Source organism: Gastrolobium bilobum, unplaced genomic scaffold (assembly GCF_033153095.1).
Source record: "Gastrolobium bilobum isolate Gb01-03AN ecotype WA unplaced genomic scaffold, APGP_CSIRO_Gbil_v1 utg25940, whole genome shotgun sequence".
NCBI lineage: Eukaryota > Viridiplantae > Streptophyta > Magnoliopsida > Fabales > Fabaceae > Gastrolobium > Gastrolobium bilobum.
This window is the reverse complement of record NW_026898592.1, coordinates 8,550-29,047: the sequence shown is the minus strand read 5'-3', so window position 1 is coordinate 29,047 and position 20,498 is coordinate 8,550. Positions and strand designations below refer to the sequence as shown.

The following is a 20,498-nucleotide window of genomic DNA, read 5'->3' as shown; positions in this document are numbered from 1 at the left end:
TTTCTTGCTGGCATCAAGAACACTAATCATATAATACATTGAAGACGACGTGGGAATAACCTTATTCGATAACTAACACCCTTGAGATCTTTAAGTCAAAATTATTGTAAGAAAGAAAGAGAATGATGGGTGAGATGATACTAGCGGTAAAATTTGTTATATTCTATGAAGTACTGACAATTCAAAATTTCTGACGTGTCGTGTTCGACACTTTCCGACACTCACTGACACTTCGACACTTTCCGACACTCCAATACTCGTTGCAAAGACTCAAAAAAGGTTCAAAGGTTACGTTGCGTTGCATTTTGAGTTTCAATTATTAGATGCATTGGATTACGATTACTATTTTATTGAGTTTAATATAAATATTTGGAATATCTTATGTTTCTTTGCAAAATTGATGGGTATTATAAGTTTAATTTTATTTTTTTGTTAAATTATTGAATATTAAATGTAATATACACTAGATAAATTAAAAATATTATATAATACCAAAACATGTTCTGACGTGTCAAATTTTAACATTTTTTAGAATTAACGTGTCAAAGTATCGTGTCGTATAGTATCTCGTGTCCCGTGTCGATGGTGGTGCAACATAAGCTATATTTCAACAAGCTAATATAGGCAATTACATCGCTTTTTTACATATTTTTAGTGACCCATTGAGAATACGTTAATGACAACAAGAATCAATTTTCATACATGGGAAGGGAAACAAAGAGTAGGTATTAATCTTCTATTGAACTACTCAAAATTTACTAAAAGAAGAAGAAAGAAAACAAAAGGGAGAATAGAGTACCAAAAAAAAAAAAAAAAAAACAAACAAAACAAAGGTGGTGGCAAACTCAAACAGTTGAAGCAGTTGTGTGAAGTTGGATTAAGGAAGCATAAAATCCATCCTTGATGTTAATGAGCGTTTCATGCCTTCCTTTCTCCACTATAACACCATTTTTCACAACAGCAATCACATCTGCATTTTTTATTGTAGATAGACGATGTGCCACAACCACAGTGGTCCTATTCACCATGACTCTGTCTAATGCATCTTGAACAACTCTCTCTGACTCGGCATCTAATGCACTTGTGGCTTCATCTAGTAGCAATATCTTTGGACTTTTAATTATAGCACGTGCAATGGCTACCCGTTGCTTCTGCCCACCAGATAATTGGGTTCCCCTCTCTCCCACTACAGTATCATAACCCTGTAATTGGAAGAAATACAAAAGTGAAGTCAAGCACATTTGCCAATGGGAACACTTAACCCAATAAGACACAAGATTACATGAAACTATTGCAAATACATATAATAAAGAAGGATGAAAATCGAAAAAATTGTTGGGGAGTTATTATATTTGTTTATTTATTTTTACCTGTTGTAAACCACTAATGAACTCATGGGCATTGGCCAGTTCTGCTGCAGCTGTGATTTCAGCTTCAGTTGCATCCCCTCCTTTTCCATAAGCAATATTGGCACGGATAGTGTCATTGAACAATACTGGCTCTTGGCTTACAAGCCCCATTTGCTGTCTTAACCACTTGAGCTGTAACTCCCGAATTTCTATCCCATCAAGTGTGATTTCACCTGAATCAGGATCATAAAATCTTTGCAACAAGGCAATCACTGTGGATTTCCCACTTCCACTTTCACCAACAAGTGCCACAGTCTGGAACAACAATTTTCATATTATAACTGTTAGAGATATATAAAACTATTAATGTAGCCTCATCCATTAACTTAAGCTTTTGAGTTGAATTGGTTCTTTATATGATATCATATATTTGTTGTCACGGGTTCGATCCTCACTGTCTCTCACTTTTTCATTGGAATTTCTTATTAAAGGTAGGTGGACCTGAGCATTATTGTCCACCTTTCAAGTCCAATGAATTTCGTGTGAGGGGACGTGTTAGAGATATATAAAATTATTAATGAAGCCTCATCCACTAATTTAAGTTTTGGGTTAAATTGATTCTTTACGGTAACCATTAGTTGCAACATGCATGCATGCTTAAAAATAAAACTCAAAAGTTCACCTTGCCAGAATGGATAGCCAAGTTTAGGTCTCGGAAAATCTGTATATCAGGCCTAGATGGATAATTGAAGCCAACATGACGAAGCTCAATTTCTCCCTTAACGCTGTCTAGTGTTGTTCCACACTCATCACTCGGATTTATCTTTGACTTCTTATCAATTATTCGAAATATGGAAGCAGTAGCTGTCTTGGCTTTGCTAGCGTCAGGATGAAAGGAGCTTGATACGGAAACCCCAACAGCTGCCGTAGTTAACGCAAAGAAAACCTGCAAAACATGAAAATACCAACATTGTTAACAAGGAAAAACCAAGTGTTGGAATGTAATACTCTTATTATAATGAATGTTAGACAAGTATAAAAGAGTTAGTACCCGAAAAACATCTGAGAATGTAGCCTTCCCAGCCTGTACAAGTCTAGCTCCTGCATAGAAACTGGTTGCGTAGACACTAAACAGTAAGAAAGATGAAACCCCAAATCCTGATCCACTAGTCAACCCTTGTCGTATCCCTGTTTTCATGGGGCCTTCACATTTCTTCTTGTATAGTTCCATAACCTTATCTTCAGCACAGAAAGAAGACACCGTTCTTATGCTTCCAACTGCATCGTTAGCAACTTGGCTTGCTTCCTCGTACATCATCTGCAGCAATTTCCATTACTACATTGAGAATTTGTCTGATAATATAATATTATGCAGTTAGATACTTATGCTACTTTGTATAGCTTTTGGAAAATAAAATCACCTTTGCATCTGCACTGAACCCCTTCATGAATTTCATTTGAACATATCCATTTACTCCAATCAAGGGAATTAAGACAAGAATAATTAAAGCCAGCTCCCAGCTTGCAATAAAAGCAATAATCAAACCTGCCAAGGCACATGCTAAATTTTGAACTAGTAGTCCCAACGTATCACCAACAAGGGCACGCACGGATGCAGCATCTTCTGAGAGCCTTGCACCAATTGCACCACTTGAGTTCTCAGGCTTATCAAACCAACCAATCTCCATGTTGACCACTTTCTCGAAACATATTAGCCTGATACGTTCGATTAACTTACATCCAGCTACAGAAAAAAAGTATGATCGGGCTGGATTCACCAGTAATGTTGCAAGACCAAGGATCGTAAACATCGCTGCCCAAAACTTGGAGTCCTTTTTCATCTCATCAAATGGTTCGTAAAATGTTTTGATAACACTGGAAGTCAATAATCCAAATATTGGAAGTATAACACCATTTCCTATGGCAGCTAGAGATCCAATCAGAAGAATTGGAATCTCTGGCTTGTTGAGGGAAGCAAGGCGGCGGAGTGGAATCTCTGGTGCCTTTTCATTGTGTTGTAAGTTTTCATGTTCAGGATCAAGGACGTTAACTCCTGTGGGTAAACCAAACGAAACTGAAAATGAGTGGCGGCTACTATTCCCTGCAGATGAACCTCGACTAATAGATCTTTGAAGTGACCTCTTTTGACTCGATTGTCTAAATGATTCTACGGAAAGTTCAATCTTGTTATGATGATCTGCAGTTTCTTCTGATTCCTTGTTTACTTGTAAGCGTATAAGTTGAGAGTAAGCTCCCTCAGGATCCTTGAGCAATTCTGAGTGTGTTCCTGATTAATTAACAAACACATCAAGTTATAGTCAAATATTGTTGGGATATTCAAGTGTGATGAGTCCCACATTAGTTGGCAATGAGCTATGTGAAGTACATATAAGTGGGAGGTGACTTAAGGTTTTGGCTTCTAACGTGGTGTCAAACTCACATGTCAGAGGTATTAGAGTCAGGATTTGCTCTAACTAGCCACGTGTTTGGCTAGCATTCAGGTTGAGTACTTTTGGGCTAGATACTAACTTGAGGGGGACCACACTAATATTGGGTTTCACTTGAGAGAAGGCGAAATTGTTGGTATATTCTAATATAATGAGTTCCACATTGGTTGATAATGGATTATATAAGTGGAAAGACTCGTGTACCCAATGCTTTAAGGTTTAGGATTGATACATTATGTCTAATCCACTTGGTATGGTTGTTCTAGTTTAACCTATTGGGAGTGATCCTCTGCCACGGGCTCCCCCTGGGCCTAACAAATATATACAAACAAAATTATGATAATTTGAATTCTACTTTCTATGCATGAATTGCATCAGAATCAAAGAGTTAATCATCCACTAAGAAATTACTGAATTGTTTCAAATATATGATGATGCCTTCACCAAACTTATGTGGTACCTTTCTCAACCATTTTCCCTCTATGAATTACAGCAATCATATCAGCATTCCTCACTGTGCTCAAGCGATGTGCCACAACAACAGTAGTTCTGCTCACCATGATCCTGTCTAGAGCCTCTTGCACTACTCTTTCAGACTCTGCATCAAGTGCACTTGTAGCTTCATCCAAGAGTAGAATTCTTGGATCTTTCAGGATTGCTCTTGCAATGGCAATGCGCTGCTTCTGTCCACCAGAAAGCTGAGTTCCATGCTCACCAACCATTGTGTCCAATCCCTGAATGCAAAGGTAAAAAATCTCGAGGTTACATAACAAGTTCCAAGATTATGAATCCAAAAAAATAGCCTTGAAATTGAAGTATTCTGGTTAGAACCTAGAACCTGTGGCAGTTTATCAATGAATTCAGCAGCATTTGCAAGTTTGGATGCAGATCTTATTTCTTCAATTGTGGCTCCCTCCTTTCCATATGCAATATTATCCTCAATGCTAGATGCAAACAACACCGGTTCCTGGCTGACAAGGCCAATTTTTCCTCTGATCCACCTTAGCTGAAACTCTTTCAGGTTAATGCCATCAATAAGAACTTCACCTGCCTGTGGATCATAGAATCTTTCTACCAAACTGATAACCGTAGACTTTCCACTTCCACTTTGTCCAACTAATGCTGCAGTTGCACCGCTAGGTATATGAAGAGAGAATCCATTGAATATTAGCTCCTCAGGTCTGGCTGGATAACTGAAATAAACATCCCTTAACTCTATTTCACCTTGAATATCCTCTAATACTTTTCCATTTGGATCATAAGCATCTATCCCTGGCTTCCTCTCAATTGTCTCAAACATTTTGTAAGCTGCAGCCTGACCCGCAGCAAATGCAGTCATGCTAGGGGATGCCTGGCCAAGAGACCTAGGATAAATATCCGTATGAAAAGAGTCATGTACATAAGTTGAAGTATGAATATATTTATCTGTCTCTATACCCATGTGTGGTTGTGTCAGTTTTAATAAAGAAATAAGGATCTTTCAAACTACTTTAAATAGGGGAAATACAAAAAAATGAAGCTACTTACATAGAAGCAGTTAACACAGCAATAATCACATTAATCACCGTGCCCCCATTATATCCTTTTTCCATTATCATCTTCGCGCCAAACCATACAGCCAAAGCATAACCACAGAAAACAACAGACATAACTGTGCCAAAGCCAAGTCCAGCTAAGAAACCTTGATGAACTCCTGATTTGTAAGCATCTACTAGAAATTTGCTATAACTAGATATTGCTTGCTTCTCCCCAGTAAAGGATGCAACCTGGAAATATTAACAGAAAGAAGAGTATTATTAATCATATCACTGTCAGACGCAAGCAAATTTAACTGAAACGTATAGAACTCCCTCGATATCTACTTATGTTTTGTTTAATAACAAGAGATGAAAGGAACATTAAAATAAATTTGTACGTTGAATTAATACAAGAGTGTACAGTATATAAAAATACTAATGGGCTTAGTCCAGACCTAAGTCAAGTTATAATGAAATAAGAAAATAAATATTAATAAATAATAAAGATATTTTTTCCAATAATAAACTTTTCAATATTCTCCCTCAAGTTGGAGCGTATAAATCATAAGCATCAAGCTTCTTACATATAAAATATTTTCGAGGGCCCTTCAAATACTTTGTAAATATATGTACTAATTGATCATTAGGGGGTACAAAACTAGTTGTAATTTCACCAGAAAGGACTTTCTCTCGAACAAAGTGACAATATATTTCGACATGCTTGGTTCTTTCATAAAACACTAGATTGGAAGAAATGTGTAGTGCTCCTTGGTTATCACAAATGAGAATTGCTGGTCTAGTATCTCCAAACTTGAGCTCCCTAAGAAATTGCTTATGCCAAATGAGCTCGCAAGTAGTATTAGCCATGGAGCGTATTCTACTTCAGCACTTGATCTGGGAACTACATTCTCTTTCTTACTTTTCCAGAAAACCAAGTTGCCTTCAACGAAGACACAATATCCAGTAATAGATCTCCTATTAGTAGGACAACATTCCCAATCAACATCAGAGTATCCAATAACTTTAACATGACCTTTATCTTTATATTTAAGGCCTTTTCCTGGAGATGCCTTGATATAGTTAAGAATACGAATGACGGCATTCCAATATTCTTGACATGGATAATTAAGAAACTGACTTACCACACTAACTGCAAATAAAATGTCAGGTCGAGTGATTTTGAGGCAATTCAGTTTTTCAATCAATCTTCTATACCTCTCAGGATCTGGAAAGGGCTCCCCCTAATTTGGTAGAAACTTGACACATTGATCCATAGGGGTATCAACAGACTTAATATTTAACAGAGCAGTCTCTTCGGGAATATCCAGAATATATTTCCTCTGAGATATCACAACTCTATCTTTAGATTGGGCCACCTCGATTCCCAAGAAATACCTAACTTTCCCAAGATCCTTTTCTAAAGATGATGACATAAATGTTGTTTCAACTGAGTAATCATATGATTATCACTACCTATGATGACAATATCATCCACATATACAACAAAGTAGATACACCCGGAAGCTGAATAATGATAAAAGAGAGAATGATCAGTTTCACTCTGAGTCATACCAAATTGTTGAACAACACTGTTAAATTTGCCAAACCAAGCTCTTGAAGATTGCTTGAGACTATATAGAGACTCTGCATAGACAATAAATAAGACCTGACTCCCCCTTGAGCATCAAATTCAGGAGGTTGCTCCATATAAAATTCCACCGCAAGATCACCATGAAAAAAAGCATTCTTAATATCAAGTTAATAGAGAGGCCAATGGCTGGATAACAACCATGGCAATAAAGAGGCGAACAGTAGATATCTTCGCCACAAGAGAAAAAGTATCACCAAAATCTAGTCCAAACACTTGAGTCAAATCCTTCGCCACCAAGCGAGCTTTAAGACGATCAACTTGACCATCAGAACCAACCTTAATAGCATAAATACAGCGGCAACCAACAACAAATTTCCAAGATAGAAGAGGGACCAGATCCCATATGCCATTATACTGAAGAGCACTCATTTCATCAATCATAGCTTCTCTCCATCTGAAATGTAAAAGTGCTTCACGTGTAGTCTTAGGAATAGATATAGAAGACAAGGAGGAAAGACATGCAAAATATGATGGAGATAGACGATGGTAACTAATATTAACTGAATACCTGTCCCGAGGGCGGGTCTCTTAGGTACCTCTTCGAAGAGCAATGGGAAGGTCACTAGTAGAAAGGGGATCAAAGACGAGAGAGGAGATGTAGTCGGATGTGAGCCCACAGAAACGTCAGGTGAAACATGATGTAAATCATCAGGAGAAGAGTCGATGGAAGGAGAATCCGACAAAAGGACAGAAAGACAGAAGGTATTCAAAGGAATCGACATGGAGAGATGACTGATCAGGGTACACAGGAGCAGTCGTGGAGCCAAAAAGACGAGACTGATTCAAAGTAAGAGACATTTACCGAGAAAAATTATCGACGTAAAGTCGGGAAGTAACAATGGCAACCCTTTTAGGATCGAGGATAACCCAGAAAAATACATTCATGAGGCTTAGGAGCTAGTTTATCCAAGCCTGGGCCAGGATGATGAACAAAACATGTAGAACCAAAGACATGTAGGGTTAAAGGACATAAAGGTTTATGAGGGAACAAAATAGAGTGAGGTACCTGGTTATGAAGAACCAAAGATAGTATGCGATTAATGATATAGCATGCAGTGAGAATAACATCACCCCTGAATTTGTAGAGGACATTGCCATCAATTAACAATGAACGAGTACTCTTAACAAGGTGAAGATTCTTGTGTTTGACTACATTATTTTATTGGGGTGTATGAGGATAAGACTTTTGATGACGAATACCATTAGACGAAAAGAATTGCTGGAATTGATGAGATAAAAACTCACAATCATTATCACTAAAAAAATTAAAAATAGGAATACCAAACTGAGTTTTGATTTCATTATAAAATAACTAAAAAATAGAAAATAGCTCAGAATAATTTTTCATTAAAAATAACCAAGTACATCTGAAATAATCTTCAATAAATGTAACAAAATACTTAAACCCTAAAGTAGAAGGATGACGACTAGGCCCCCAAATATCAGAGTGGACAGCAAAAAAAGGAGACAAAGCTTGACAACTAAGATGACTTGAGAACATACTACGAGTATGTTTCCAAAACTGACACGACTCATATTGTAAACTAGAAAGAGACGATAAAAGGGGAACCATCTTTTGAAGCTTGGCAAGACTTGGATGACCCAAACGAGCATGGATAGTGAAGGATAAATCCATAGTAAAGCATGTTGAAGAAGAAGGAAAAAATTGATAGAGGCCATAAGACTCACATTCTTTGGTAATCTCTTTCCCTGAATTTTGATCCTGCAAAATGACATAGGTTTTAGTAAAAGAAACCACACAATCAATGGATTTGGTCATACGACTATTGAAAGTAAGTTAAAAGGAGAATCTGAAACATAGAGAATATGATCCAAAGACAAAATATGGAAGAAAAGAACCGTGTCAATCCCATAGGATTGGATCAAAGGGCTATTGGTCATAGTAATAGTAGAAAAGGAACCATGGTACATAGAGAAGTGAATAAGGACTTAATACAAGAAATGTGATCAGAAGCCCTAAAATCAAAAGTCCAAAGGCCTGGAGATTGTAACTGAGAGATATCAGCAAAAGAATTACCAGTTGGAGCAATGGAGGCAGTAGTACCAAATGATTTATTCTCACACCACCAATTCACAAATTCATTAAGAAGAGCTGCAGGAGTTTGTGTTGTGGAAGGTAACCCTGGATCAGCAACACTAGATGGAGCCTGAGCAACATGAGCACATCGAGGAAGTTAAGGTGGCTTGCCATGGAGCTTCCAACAACGCTTAACATTATGATTGGTCTGATGACAATGAGTTCAGAGTAGCTGACCCTTAGAGGGTTTACGTCCATGACTAGAGCCCTGAGCAACAAGCCCACAGACATAGTGCATAACATGTGTTGTTGATGTAGAGGGCTTAGGTGGAATCCTAGGAAAAGTAGACATCACCAAATCTAGTGTAGGAATAGTAGCAGATCCCAAAATCTAATCTCGATTGTAGACAAATGGGAAAGTAAACCATATAGAATCAATAGCATAAAAAGAGTATTACGTTGTTCCCGCTCCTTATGAGCATCACCAATAAAGGGTAGAAGTTCATTGAGATCATGAAGTAAACTCTGAGTTTTCCCCAAGTACTCAAACATAGGACAATCAAAATTACGAGGGGCAAAGGTAGACATCAATTTCTGACACACACCATAGAGTTGCTTCATAAACGATAAAGGAAAAATCCAAAAACGACATATCACAAAACTAACCGAAAGAAGTTGGATCCATGCATCACCAAAAACGATGTCGAAACATCAAAACAGGACCAGATCCATAACCGTCTCGGAGAGAGGAGAAGAACACAACCAGTCATCGCCATAAAATATCTTTCATATGCCACCACGTGCCGGCTAACTCAAAGGAGGCGTGTTAATTAAACGTGTGCGTGAGGGTGCGTCCGTGAGCGTATCGAGATGTGACTTGGATAGACAGGATTACGCGCAAGAGACAATCATAACGATATAGGGCTCGCCTGGAAAAGTCACCAAAAAACTGTGGTCAATGGCAGAGGAACGACAGTTCCGATAAACGTTCGCGAAGAGACATGGAGACGATCCAAGAAAGAGATTTTTGTGGAAACTAATAAGAAGACAATATGCAGAATTTTTTTTTTGAAAATCCAAAGAACAGTGGGTTCACCGAAAAAGGAAAGAAAAACGAATCTAGATTCCTCTCGTTAGGCTCTAGATACTACGTTCAATAACAAGAGATGAAAGAAACATTAAAATAAATCTATATATTTAATTGATACAGGAACGTATAATATATAAAAACACTAATGAATTTAATCCAGACCAAAACCAAATTTTAATAAAATAAGAAAATAGATATTTATAAATAATAAAGATATTCTTTCCCATATTTTTAACAACCACATACGGTTCTTATTGAGCCAATAGTCTGTTCAACTACGTGTGCAGCTTTTGCATAAGCAGTTTGACCTAGGGAAGCCATCTTGCCCATCATGACGGCCATAGCAGCACCTGACAAAACAAGAACAGGAAGAGTGGACAACATGACAACTGTAAGAAGCCACCCTTTGACAAATGCTATCACAAAGCCCCCAAAGAATGTTGCTATCAGCTGCAGAAATTGCCCAACCTGTTTTTAAAAAAGAAGCAAAAGGTTAGTAAATTCAAAGTGGCTTTTTGGATACTAATTTGCATTCAAGTCTTGTGGAATATAAAATACCTTCTCACCCATGGCGTCTTGTATGAGAACCGTGTCACCTGACATTCTCCCTATAACTTCTCCGGTGTTTGTTTCCTTATCAAAGAAAGCAACATCTTGTCTTAATATAGTTTTCAAATACAACCCCCTTATTCGTGCAGCCTGTCTTTCCCCCGTTACCATCCAACAAGCCACCTCTGAAAAATGAAACGGTTCTCTCAAGTTACTTTATGTCTAGAAGACTCGATTTAAAAATTTAAGTTTATTATGGAAAGGAAAAACCACAGTGATCTTAATTACAAATTATACTTACGGAGGAATGCTGCCACCCCTGATCCTACTGCTAAGTACATAAATTTCAGGGAGACCTGCAATTTTATCACACAACCAAAGATTGTCGTAAATGAATAACTCTAAACAGAGGTTGAAAAGCATATTCACAAAATAAAGACAAATCTCACTCAGCAACAAAGACGTGTTCATTATTGTTCGTTCCCAGGTTTTACCTTGGATACTTCTTTCACTATGTCGGTGTTTTGCTGGTTACTTCCGAATCTATCAATCATTTGACCGAAAAGTAATGTCATGAGAGGCCTGCTCAAACCAGTTCCAATGGCACCAACGGTTCCAACGGTCATTAACAGAATATCAGTGGAGTCTGCAAAAGAGAACAGCTTGTGAAATGGAACTGTATCAGGTTTTTGTTTTTGTTTGATCTTTTCTTCCTTTTCCCCGTTTGTGCTGGTTTCTGCACGATTCCCTGATGTGGTTGCTTCATCATAATTTTTCTCTTCACTATTCTCGACACCCATGTCAGATCAGTGTCTTCAATGCTCCAACGATACAAAACAAAATTAATGCAATAAATTAACATCTCAGAAAACATTAACAACTCAAAGGATCACAAACTAGATAGCTTAAGAATCGACAAACAGAGCAACAAATAAGTGTTGTGTTAAACACTCATACAAAATTATCTAACCAAAAATGTAATGATTTTGTGGAAAAACAAGAGCACGCGCTTGAATTAAGGGATTCAGACAAGAAAGGAAGGACGGTAAACATGTTTCATTCTGTCACCTACCACACGGCAAAAAGAAAGAACAAAACAAATGAAGAAAAAGGAATGACACTCATTAGTATATTAATAGTAATAACAGCAGAAGGAAGAAAAATGGTGCACTTCTTAAATGTCAAAGTTCCAAACCAGATGCTTAGAAAAAAAAGAATAAAAGAAGAAACTAAACCGTACCACCTTTGTGAAATCTATAACGGAATAAAAATGTCCACGGAATCTCATAAATGAACAATGCAAGACTCACATATATACAATTGCTCGTACATCAGATAGCTACTAAAGCAATTAACAGTTATAACTAATTAACCACTCAGAACTAACTTCTCTAACAAATTCCCTAACTGAATAACTTCAAGTAGCTGACGTGGCTGTTGACATGGCATTTATTCTGTTGTGGTTTGTAGCTCTTATGAAGGTCCTATCTATCTGCAATTATATTAGTTGAGAAAGCTGCAACGGCTGAGATGTTGCCACCACTTTCACCATTTTTAATAGCGTGTACGAGGAAGAGAGGTAGTTGACAAAAGGTTTATTCAATGCAGAGAATGGAAAGCGGAAGAGATAAGAACAAATTTTTTTTTTATTTTTTTCTAAGGGTAGGAGAAAGGGTTACCCGAAACTGAAAGGCTGGAATTATTGAGCCGTGAATTATGTCTCTTTTCATGAAGTTTATATATATATATATATATATATATGGCAAACAACTTCTCATTTGACCGAAGAAATTCTTTTTTGCAGCTGAGAGAATTTTTTGGCGGCGCCCATTGATTGTTTTGAAAAAAAACAAAACAAAAAATATATCACATATTTCAATATTTTAGGATGTGAGTGCTGCAACAAAAAAACTTCTCCGTTGAAAGGAGAAGTTGTTTACCTATATATATATATATATATATATATATATATATATATATGGGATTTACATTTCTGCAGCTGCTGTTGTATGTGCAGCAATTAAATACTTGTCATATATATACTCAAAAGCATTAAATGCGGAGAATTATAATCATACAAAGGATGAAATCATTAAATGTAAGGAATCATAACCATACCCCTGTCGTTGTTGTACATAAAGTGGCTGCAGAAATGATTTTACACACACATATATATATATAGTTTGCTTTTTCTACCGTCAATGTAGAAAAGTTATCTACATTGAGCCCAAAACGACGTCGTTTTGGGCGAAAATCAATGTATTTCTGTAATTATAATTTATTTCAGGATTATAATAATCTTTTCCATTATAATTTTTTCATTTTCTATTCAAAACGACGTCATTTTGAGAGTGAATGTAGATAACTTATCTACATGCACTATAGAAATATTAAAGTCATAACTTAAGAATATAGTAGGTACTCCCATGAGTACACTCACTTAAGAATGTACTCACCAAAATAGGCTATTTGACCATTTTGCCCCTCACTAATTAATTAATAACCATTTTGCCCCTGATTCGAAACTATCTATCAATCTGCTCCTCTTTAATCGACTACCTTGCATTTTTAATCGACTAAATGGTTGTTGAGAGATTTAATCGACTAAATCTCCCTACTTAATCGATTAAAATATCATACTGGCTTGTTTTCCTTTGTTACCTGTTGGGAGATTTAGTCGATTAAATCTCCCAACAGCCATTTTTTCTTGTTTTGACCATTTAATCGACTAAAAATGCAAGGTAGTCGATTAAAGATGGGTAAATTGGTAGATAGTTTCGAATCAGGGGCAAAATGGTTATTAATTAATTAATAAGGGGCAAAAGGGTGAAAAAGCCCACCAAAATACATAATATATTTTATAAGAGTTTGTAAACAAAAAATTTGTAAACATAATTCTCATATATATATATATATATATATATATATATATATATATATATATATATATATGGAGTTACTAATCTTATGTCACAAAAGATAAGTATCTTATGAGGGTAAAAAAAAGTTGTGGGGTCCATAATTTTTAAAAAAATATAAAAGAAAAAGAAAAAATAGGCACAAGATTTCATGAATTTGCAACATAAGATAGTTGTCTTTTGAGATATGTAAGAACTCACACCGTTAAATTAGGAAACTTAATTAATTAATTATGAGCTTAAGTGAATATTTCCATAATTGACAGCAAATAATTATGGTAAGGTAAGAATAATTAATATAAGGGCTTAATAACGCTAAAAGTCTCTTTTCTGACGAAAAGTGCAGATACCAGTTCTGCTCCACGGTATAAGTGTCTATCGAAGAAGTATCCCAAAAAATTATAATAAGTATAAGAATATTCCTAGAATAATATATAGGACTAGTAAGTCAAGTTTCAAGTCAAAATAATGAGAACTATCGTCAGGACTGATACCGGCCACGTAAAAGCGCGTACCGGCAAAGTGCTGCGAAAAATAAAATAAAAATATGACAAATCTTAAAAAAATGACTAGGTTCAGAATCTAAAGTTTGGGATTAAAATCATAAGCGGAACTATTAGTGCTAATACAGTTTGTTTAAGACTTAATGAGACTATAAATACTAGAAGCACAGATTTCTAGGTCATTTTGCTGAGTGCTACGTAGAGCTCCTTGGGTGCCTTGGCTGCCACCTTCTTCCCTTGTCCTCCTTGCATGAAAAACCTCTCAAGTCATCTCTTTTTCCAATGATTCTTCCCTTTTAAACATTGCAAGCACTTAGTAGAGTGCTTTGTGAGGGTGGAGTCAGCCATTTTCTGAGCTTTGGTCCCTACTTAGTGGTGGTATAGGGGCTGAGTTCTTGAGTTTCTTGGAGGGAGCCATTTTCTTAGCTTTGGAAGCTTCATGGTGCTATTTTGATAGAGAAAGGACCCATCTTGGTGTGCCATTTTCGTGGACACTTGAAGTCAGAATTTTGGAACTGATTTGGGAGCTCCAAGAGCCACCTTATTTCTGTTTTGAGCCTTTGGGGTATGTTCTTACCTTGGTTCATGAGTTTCCTTTGATAAAAGTGAAGTCTTGGCATGTAAAATGGTAGGATTAATTAGTTAACATGATCACTAACCTAAAAGAGTGTAAAAATGCATGCTTTAACGTGTATGAGTGTTAAAAGAGAAATATTGGAAGGACATCTCGCGAAATGCAGAAACTGCATTCTCTCGCGAGATATCCAGATATTGATATCCGGATACGATATCCGGATATGGATATCCGGATATGGCCCCAACATATATCCGGATATTCTGGGAATTTCCGAGATGGTCACTGCTCTGTTCATACAGAATGGTAGTTTGGGTTTGTGGACCCATGATTGGTTGAGTTGAACTTCTGTAATAATAGAACTAAGTCAGAATCACTTAGATTAAGGGCTTATGGATTTGGGAGAAGCCTAATGGCATGAAACGTAAATGTGAATGTTGTTGTTATGTCATGAACTATTAGATTATAAATATTGATATGATTGTTGGTATAAACAGACGATGAGAGTGCTGTTTGTGGACCTTGGACTGGGTTGGACTCTTGAGTTGGATAGTTAGCTTGCGAGGTAAGCTTTCGTGTCCTCAGTTTTACCCATTGTTGGTTCCACCATACCTCATAGAGGGATGGTTTATATGCATGATGTGTTTTCATGAAATGATGTTTATTGAAATGCTTTTGAGCTGTTAAGTGCAAGTGCCTTATGACATGTATGTGTTGTTCCACCTAGATGGTAAGCCTTAGTATGTAGCGTCATACAAGATGGTGATTCTGTGGATGATGTACAAGTAGCGTCTTGTACTGTAGGTTGTAGACGTATGTAAATCCTGCATGTTTATTCTCTGGCCATTAGGATCTTGACACACATGACATGATTATATGCTGCATTGCACTGATTTTGAAACTTATATTATTATACTGCTTTTGAACTTATATTGCACATGTAAGTGAGCTTGGGTGGAGAGATCCTTGAGGACCCCTTGTCTTACTGAGATTTCTTTTTAGAGATCTCACCCCACGTTTGGGGTACATTTTCAGGTTCAGGTACTTCGAGGGTTGATACCTCGGGAGGCAGGAGGCCGGAGCTGAGTTGAGATATATGATGTTGTGCTGTTATGCCTAGCTGTTTATCATGATTTATTGCCATTATGTTGCTATTGGAGTTATGACTATGTTGGGCTTTGTTGTCTTATTTGGTGAGCATGGGGATTGTCCATGCCACATTATGCTTTGTTTATTTAGACTCATGATGTATAATGGATCAGAATTTTGTCCGGACTACGTGTTGTGGTTTCGTGCCTATATACACATTTATATATATGAGGTATTTCAGATAGCTTTTATTGCAACGTACATAAAGGAAATGTTTTGAAAAAGGATTAAGTAATCAACTTGTTTAATTATAATGACGTCATAATTGAAAAGAAAAAGTTAGCTTCCGCATTTAATTGAGTTGCGCTTAATATCGTATCATTATAACAAACCGAGTATACATGGGGTGTTACATTTTATGGTATCAGAGCAGTGCCTATCTTCCAGTACGGTGTGGTTCGAGGACGAACCAGACAGAAGCTGGTGGGCATGTAACATCTCAAGCGCTGACGAGGGTGGAGAGTGATCGCCGGTGCAAAGAGGCACGGACAAGGAGCGGCTCCTGACAAGCTTCCAGCGGGGGGTTACATGCATGAATGAATCGAATCAACACCCGAAAGAGAGGGATTCCAAAGACTGTGCAGGTATGAGACTGAATAGTTTGGGATATCTTATAAGAATTGATTGGTACTACCTATACAAACAAGATGCATCTTCTTTTCGGTAGTCTGGAATGGAAAAACTCCATAGTTAAGCGTGCTTGACATGGATCAATTCTGGGATGGGTGACTTCCTGGGAAGTTTTCCCAGGAAGTGTGCGAGTGAGGAAAAAGCACACTGAAAAGTCTCGTGTTGGTATGTGGGGATAGTCATTGATTCTTGAAGTGGTCGAGCGTTACAAGTGGTATCAGAGCACTTTCTAGGGAAAAAACCTGTACGTAATGCAATAACTTAGGATGCTTTGCTGTGTGTTTTGTCTGTTGTGTTCTTGCGGGTTTTATTATGATGATGCATGTGTGATCACATTGTGTGGGCCTGATCAACTCATTCTTTGTGAAACTTGTGCAGAGTCATGGTATTACCTAGGAGGAACCGAGAGACGAATGAGGGTCAACCCGACCCGGTCCTGACTGCATTCGCTGAGATGCAGGAGGCTCGACAAGCCGACCGGGAGGCCATGAGAATGGCAAACCCGGCTATGCTGGACGGCGTCAGAGAGGCGAACAGGAAAGTCATTGAGGATGTGTTGGAGGCAAACTACCTGGCGAACGTGACCATGAGTAGGGTCATATTGGAGGAGATGAGGACTGGTCGTGCTGATGGCCAGCATCCTCCGCCACCACCTCCACCGCCACCACCACCATTGCCTCCACCCAGTCATTAGGACGATGAGAGTCATAGTCATATGGAGGGTGTCAGCCATCTAACTGGCATGATGCATCCCTACCTTGAGCCCATAGAGGATAGAGATACGATTGACCGCCTGCTGAATGCTTTCCGCAAGCATAAGCCACCTTCTTTTGATGGATCCTATGATCCTGTTGCTTCTGCGAGATGGCTTCAGGCCCTGGACAAGATATTCAGGGTGATGCAGTGTACAGATCCCCAGAAGCTAATGTTTGCCACTTACATATTGGAGGGAGATGCTCATGAGTGGTGGACGAACACATCTCAGGTGTATGAGATTCAGGGTCAGAATTCCATAATTGAGCTTGAATAATTATTAGAAGACTTAAATAATTATAGTAAGTGCTTAATAATATTAAAAGTTGATTTTCTGACGAAAAGTGTATATATCGGTTCTGCTTCATGGTATAAGTGCGTATCGATGAAGTATCCCAAAAAATTTTAATAAGTGTATGAATATTCCTATAATAATATTTAGGTCAATGATAATGAGTTTGAAGTCTAAATAATGAGAACTGATGTCAGAACTAATACCAACTGCGTGAAAACGCGTAATAGAAAAGTGTTGCGAAAAATTAAAATTAAAATATGACAAATCCTAGAAAAATGACTAGGTTCAGAATATGAAGTTTGAGATTAAAATGATGAGCGTGAATATTAGTGCTAATACCGATAGGTTAAACTTAGGTGGATTATAAATACAAGGGGCACACATTTTTAAGTTAGATTTTCCTCCTTCCTACGTGACATTTGTAAGAACCCGCACTGCTAATTTTAGGAATTTAAATTAATTAATGTGAAAATTAAGAAATAATTTCATAATTGACCCTAATAATTATGAGAAGGCTTAAATAATTCTAGTAAGCGAGTTTTAATGCTGAAAGTCGTTTTTCTGACGAAAAGTGCAGATACTGATTCTGCCTCACGGTATAAATGCGTACCGATGAAGTATCCCCAAAAATTATGAAAAGTGTGTATATATTACTAGAATAATTTATAAGACTAGTATAACAAGTTTGGAGTCAAAATAATGAGATTTGGTGTCACAACTGATACTGGCTACGTAAAAGCGCGTACCGACAAAGTGCTGCGAAAAATAAAATAAAAATATGAAAAATCATAGAAAATTGGCTAGGTTCAGAATCCGAAGTTTGAGATTAAAATGCTAAGCGTAGCTATTAAGGCTAATTAGACTATATATAGGTGGGCACAAGTTTCTAGGTCAGAAACTTAACATCTCTACGTGAGAATTTTCTGAGTTTTAGCTGCCACCCTCCTCTTCATCCATAGAAACCTTCAAGGGAGCATTTTTCTTCTAGTTTCTTTCACCAAAATACCTTGAATAGGTGAAAGCAAGCCTTGGGTGCATGTGAGGCCACTCCATTTCTGAGTTTTAGCTACTGAGTGTAAGGTGTTGGAGCTGACTTTTTGGTTTGAGTTGTGAGAGCCTTTGTGATTGCATTTTGAGCTTCAAAGGAGCCATCTTTTGTGCAAGAACCAACCTTTGATCACCATTTTCGTGTACCTTGGAAGTCAGAACCTTGTGGCTGTATAGAGAGCTCCAAGAGCACCCCTCTTTTCTGTTTTGAGCCTTGGGTAAGCTTCACCACCTTTGATCATGTGTCTCTTTGGTTAAAAGTGGAGTCTTAGCATGTTTAATGAATTGTTTAAGTAACTAACATGATCACTGACTAGCTTGACGCCATAGCCTGTGAGATTTGAGCCTATACAGTAATTTTATTTTGAGAGACCTCACTGTAGTGGCACTCTAGAACTTGATCTGTTTCTTTGTGATGCATGCATGAATTGAAATGATGAAGGCATTTTTCTTCTTGTTAACCACTTGGCCAAATAGCCCACCTGAAAATAATCTTTTTCCATTGCTAGCCCCTTTGAGCTTTAGGCTGATTTTTTGTTCAATTTTCCATAAATTACTTAGCTTATATCTTTTATTCTCTCACCCTCAAATGAGATTGAAATATTGATCAAAGAAAATTTAAGGTGAAATGCTCCATTGAAAGTTGAGTGATAAAAAGGAAAAGAGTACCTCAAAGGAAAAAGAAATCTGTCCGAGAAGAGGACATGCAAAGGAAAAAAAATGTGAAAGAAAATTTATGCTCTAAATTACCAGTAAGAAAGAAAGAGAGAAATGTGGTGAAAAAGGAATAAAAATCATGAATTGAAAGGAAGAAAATAGTGAAATATTGTATAAGAGTTGACTGAGCCTTGAATTGAATTAAATGTGTTTCAATCTCATACAATAAAATTAGCTACTTTTCAAATATTCCTACCCCTAAACAGGCCACGTTACAACCCTGAAAAGACCTTTTGATTAATTTTTACATATTATCTATGTTCCTCATCTTTAGGAACTTGAGAATAAGATCAAGCCTATGGTAGTACTATTACACTGATGGATTGTGTGATTATACCCGAAATACTTGAGTGATGAGTGTATTGTTTATCTTAGTGAGGGGTATTCAAGTTAGATTCTAATTTCCTTTTTGAAATTGAAAAGTCTTGTTTAAAATTCTCAATACTGAAAATCATTCATGCTTATCATAATACTCTCATGAGCTTCTGCTATGAATTATTTGTTTTGATGCAATGTTATGCTTGAATTTTATGTGTCTCTTCTCAGAAGGTTACGTTCCTGCTTCATAGTGTTTATTCTAGTTTATTGTTGAGGACAACAATGTCTAAATCTGAGAATTGTTTGACGAGTCTCCAATTTACTATGTATTAAGGATCAATATGAGAATGAAATTGATTTAAAGGTAATTAAAATTTATGAGAATTATAATTAAATTGTTATTTTATTTTCAATAATATTCTTATAAGATTTCTTATATTTTGCAGTAAATTTCAGCTCAATAAAGAGATAAATTGGAGAGATCAAGTAGAGTTGCTTTGAATTTCTGAATCATTCAAGATCTTATCAAATCTTCGTTTAAATAATTTTAAGGAAAGTTTCCTTTAAATATAAAAGGAAAGATTTTAAGGATTTGATTAAAGATATGATTGGACATTCTAGTGATGATTCCATTGAAGATATTATGAGAAATTAAAGGATATGGTTTCATCACTATAAAAAGGCAACTCTTGGAAATACAAAGGAGGCTGGCACATTTGGCAACAGAGGGAGAAGGAGGCAAGAGAGAGAGATGGCGATTTTCGGAGAGAGAAGTTTGAAGGAGATTGAGCAACATTGATTCTTCTTCTTCTTCTTCATGAGTTCTTTTAATTCTTTTTCATTCTTTATTTTGTTTAAGCCGGCTATGTCTGGCTAGTTTGTTTTTGTAGTTAGGATTATGGATCCAACGTGAATCTTATTTGTGGTTTAAATTTGTTTCTTTAATAAATTGT

The 20,498-nt window shown here is 36.9% G+C and overlaps 1 protein-coding gene across 1 annotated transcript; it reads right to left on the bottom strand.

The window, feature by feature from the left end:
- Positions 1-845: 845 nt before the first annotated feature.
- Positions 846-11,441, bottom strand: LOC133317548 (ABC transporter B family member 4-like). Its single transcript, XM_061519414.1, has 12 exons — positions 11,136-11,441; positions 10,943-10,997; positions 10,651-10,826; positions 10,339-10,560; positions 5,324-5,562; positions 4,635-5,160; positions 4,257-4,530; positions 2,771-3,636; positions 2,401-2,667; positions 2,032-2,295; positions 1,371-1,664; positions 846-1,202 (listed from the first exon to the last, which is right to left on the bottom strand). The coding sequence occupies exons 1-12, from the start codon at positions 11,439-11,441 to the stop codon at positions 846-848; spliced, it is 3,846 nt and encodes a 1,281-aa protein (XP_061375398.1).
- Positions 11,442-20,498: the final 9,057 nt, after the last annotated feature.

Bases quoted from the DNA above. Each gene is read 5' to 3' on its own strand.
- LOC133317548 (XM_061519414.1), bottom strand. From the start codon at position 11,441: ATGGGTGTCGAGAATAGTGAAGAGAAAAATTATGATGAAGCAACCACA. The intron at 5,161-5,323 runs GTAAGTAGCTTC...TATTTATCCTAG, and splicing joins GCTGTGTTAACTGCTTCTAT to GTCTCTTGGCCAGGCATCCC. The intron at 2,668-2,770 runs GTGATTTTATTT...AAATTGCTGCAG, and splicing joins GGTTCAGTGCAGATGCAAAG to ATGATGTACGAGGAAGCAAG.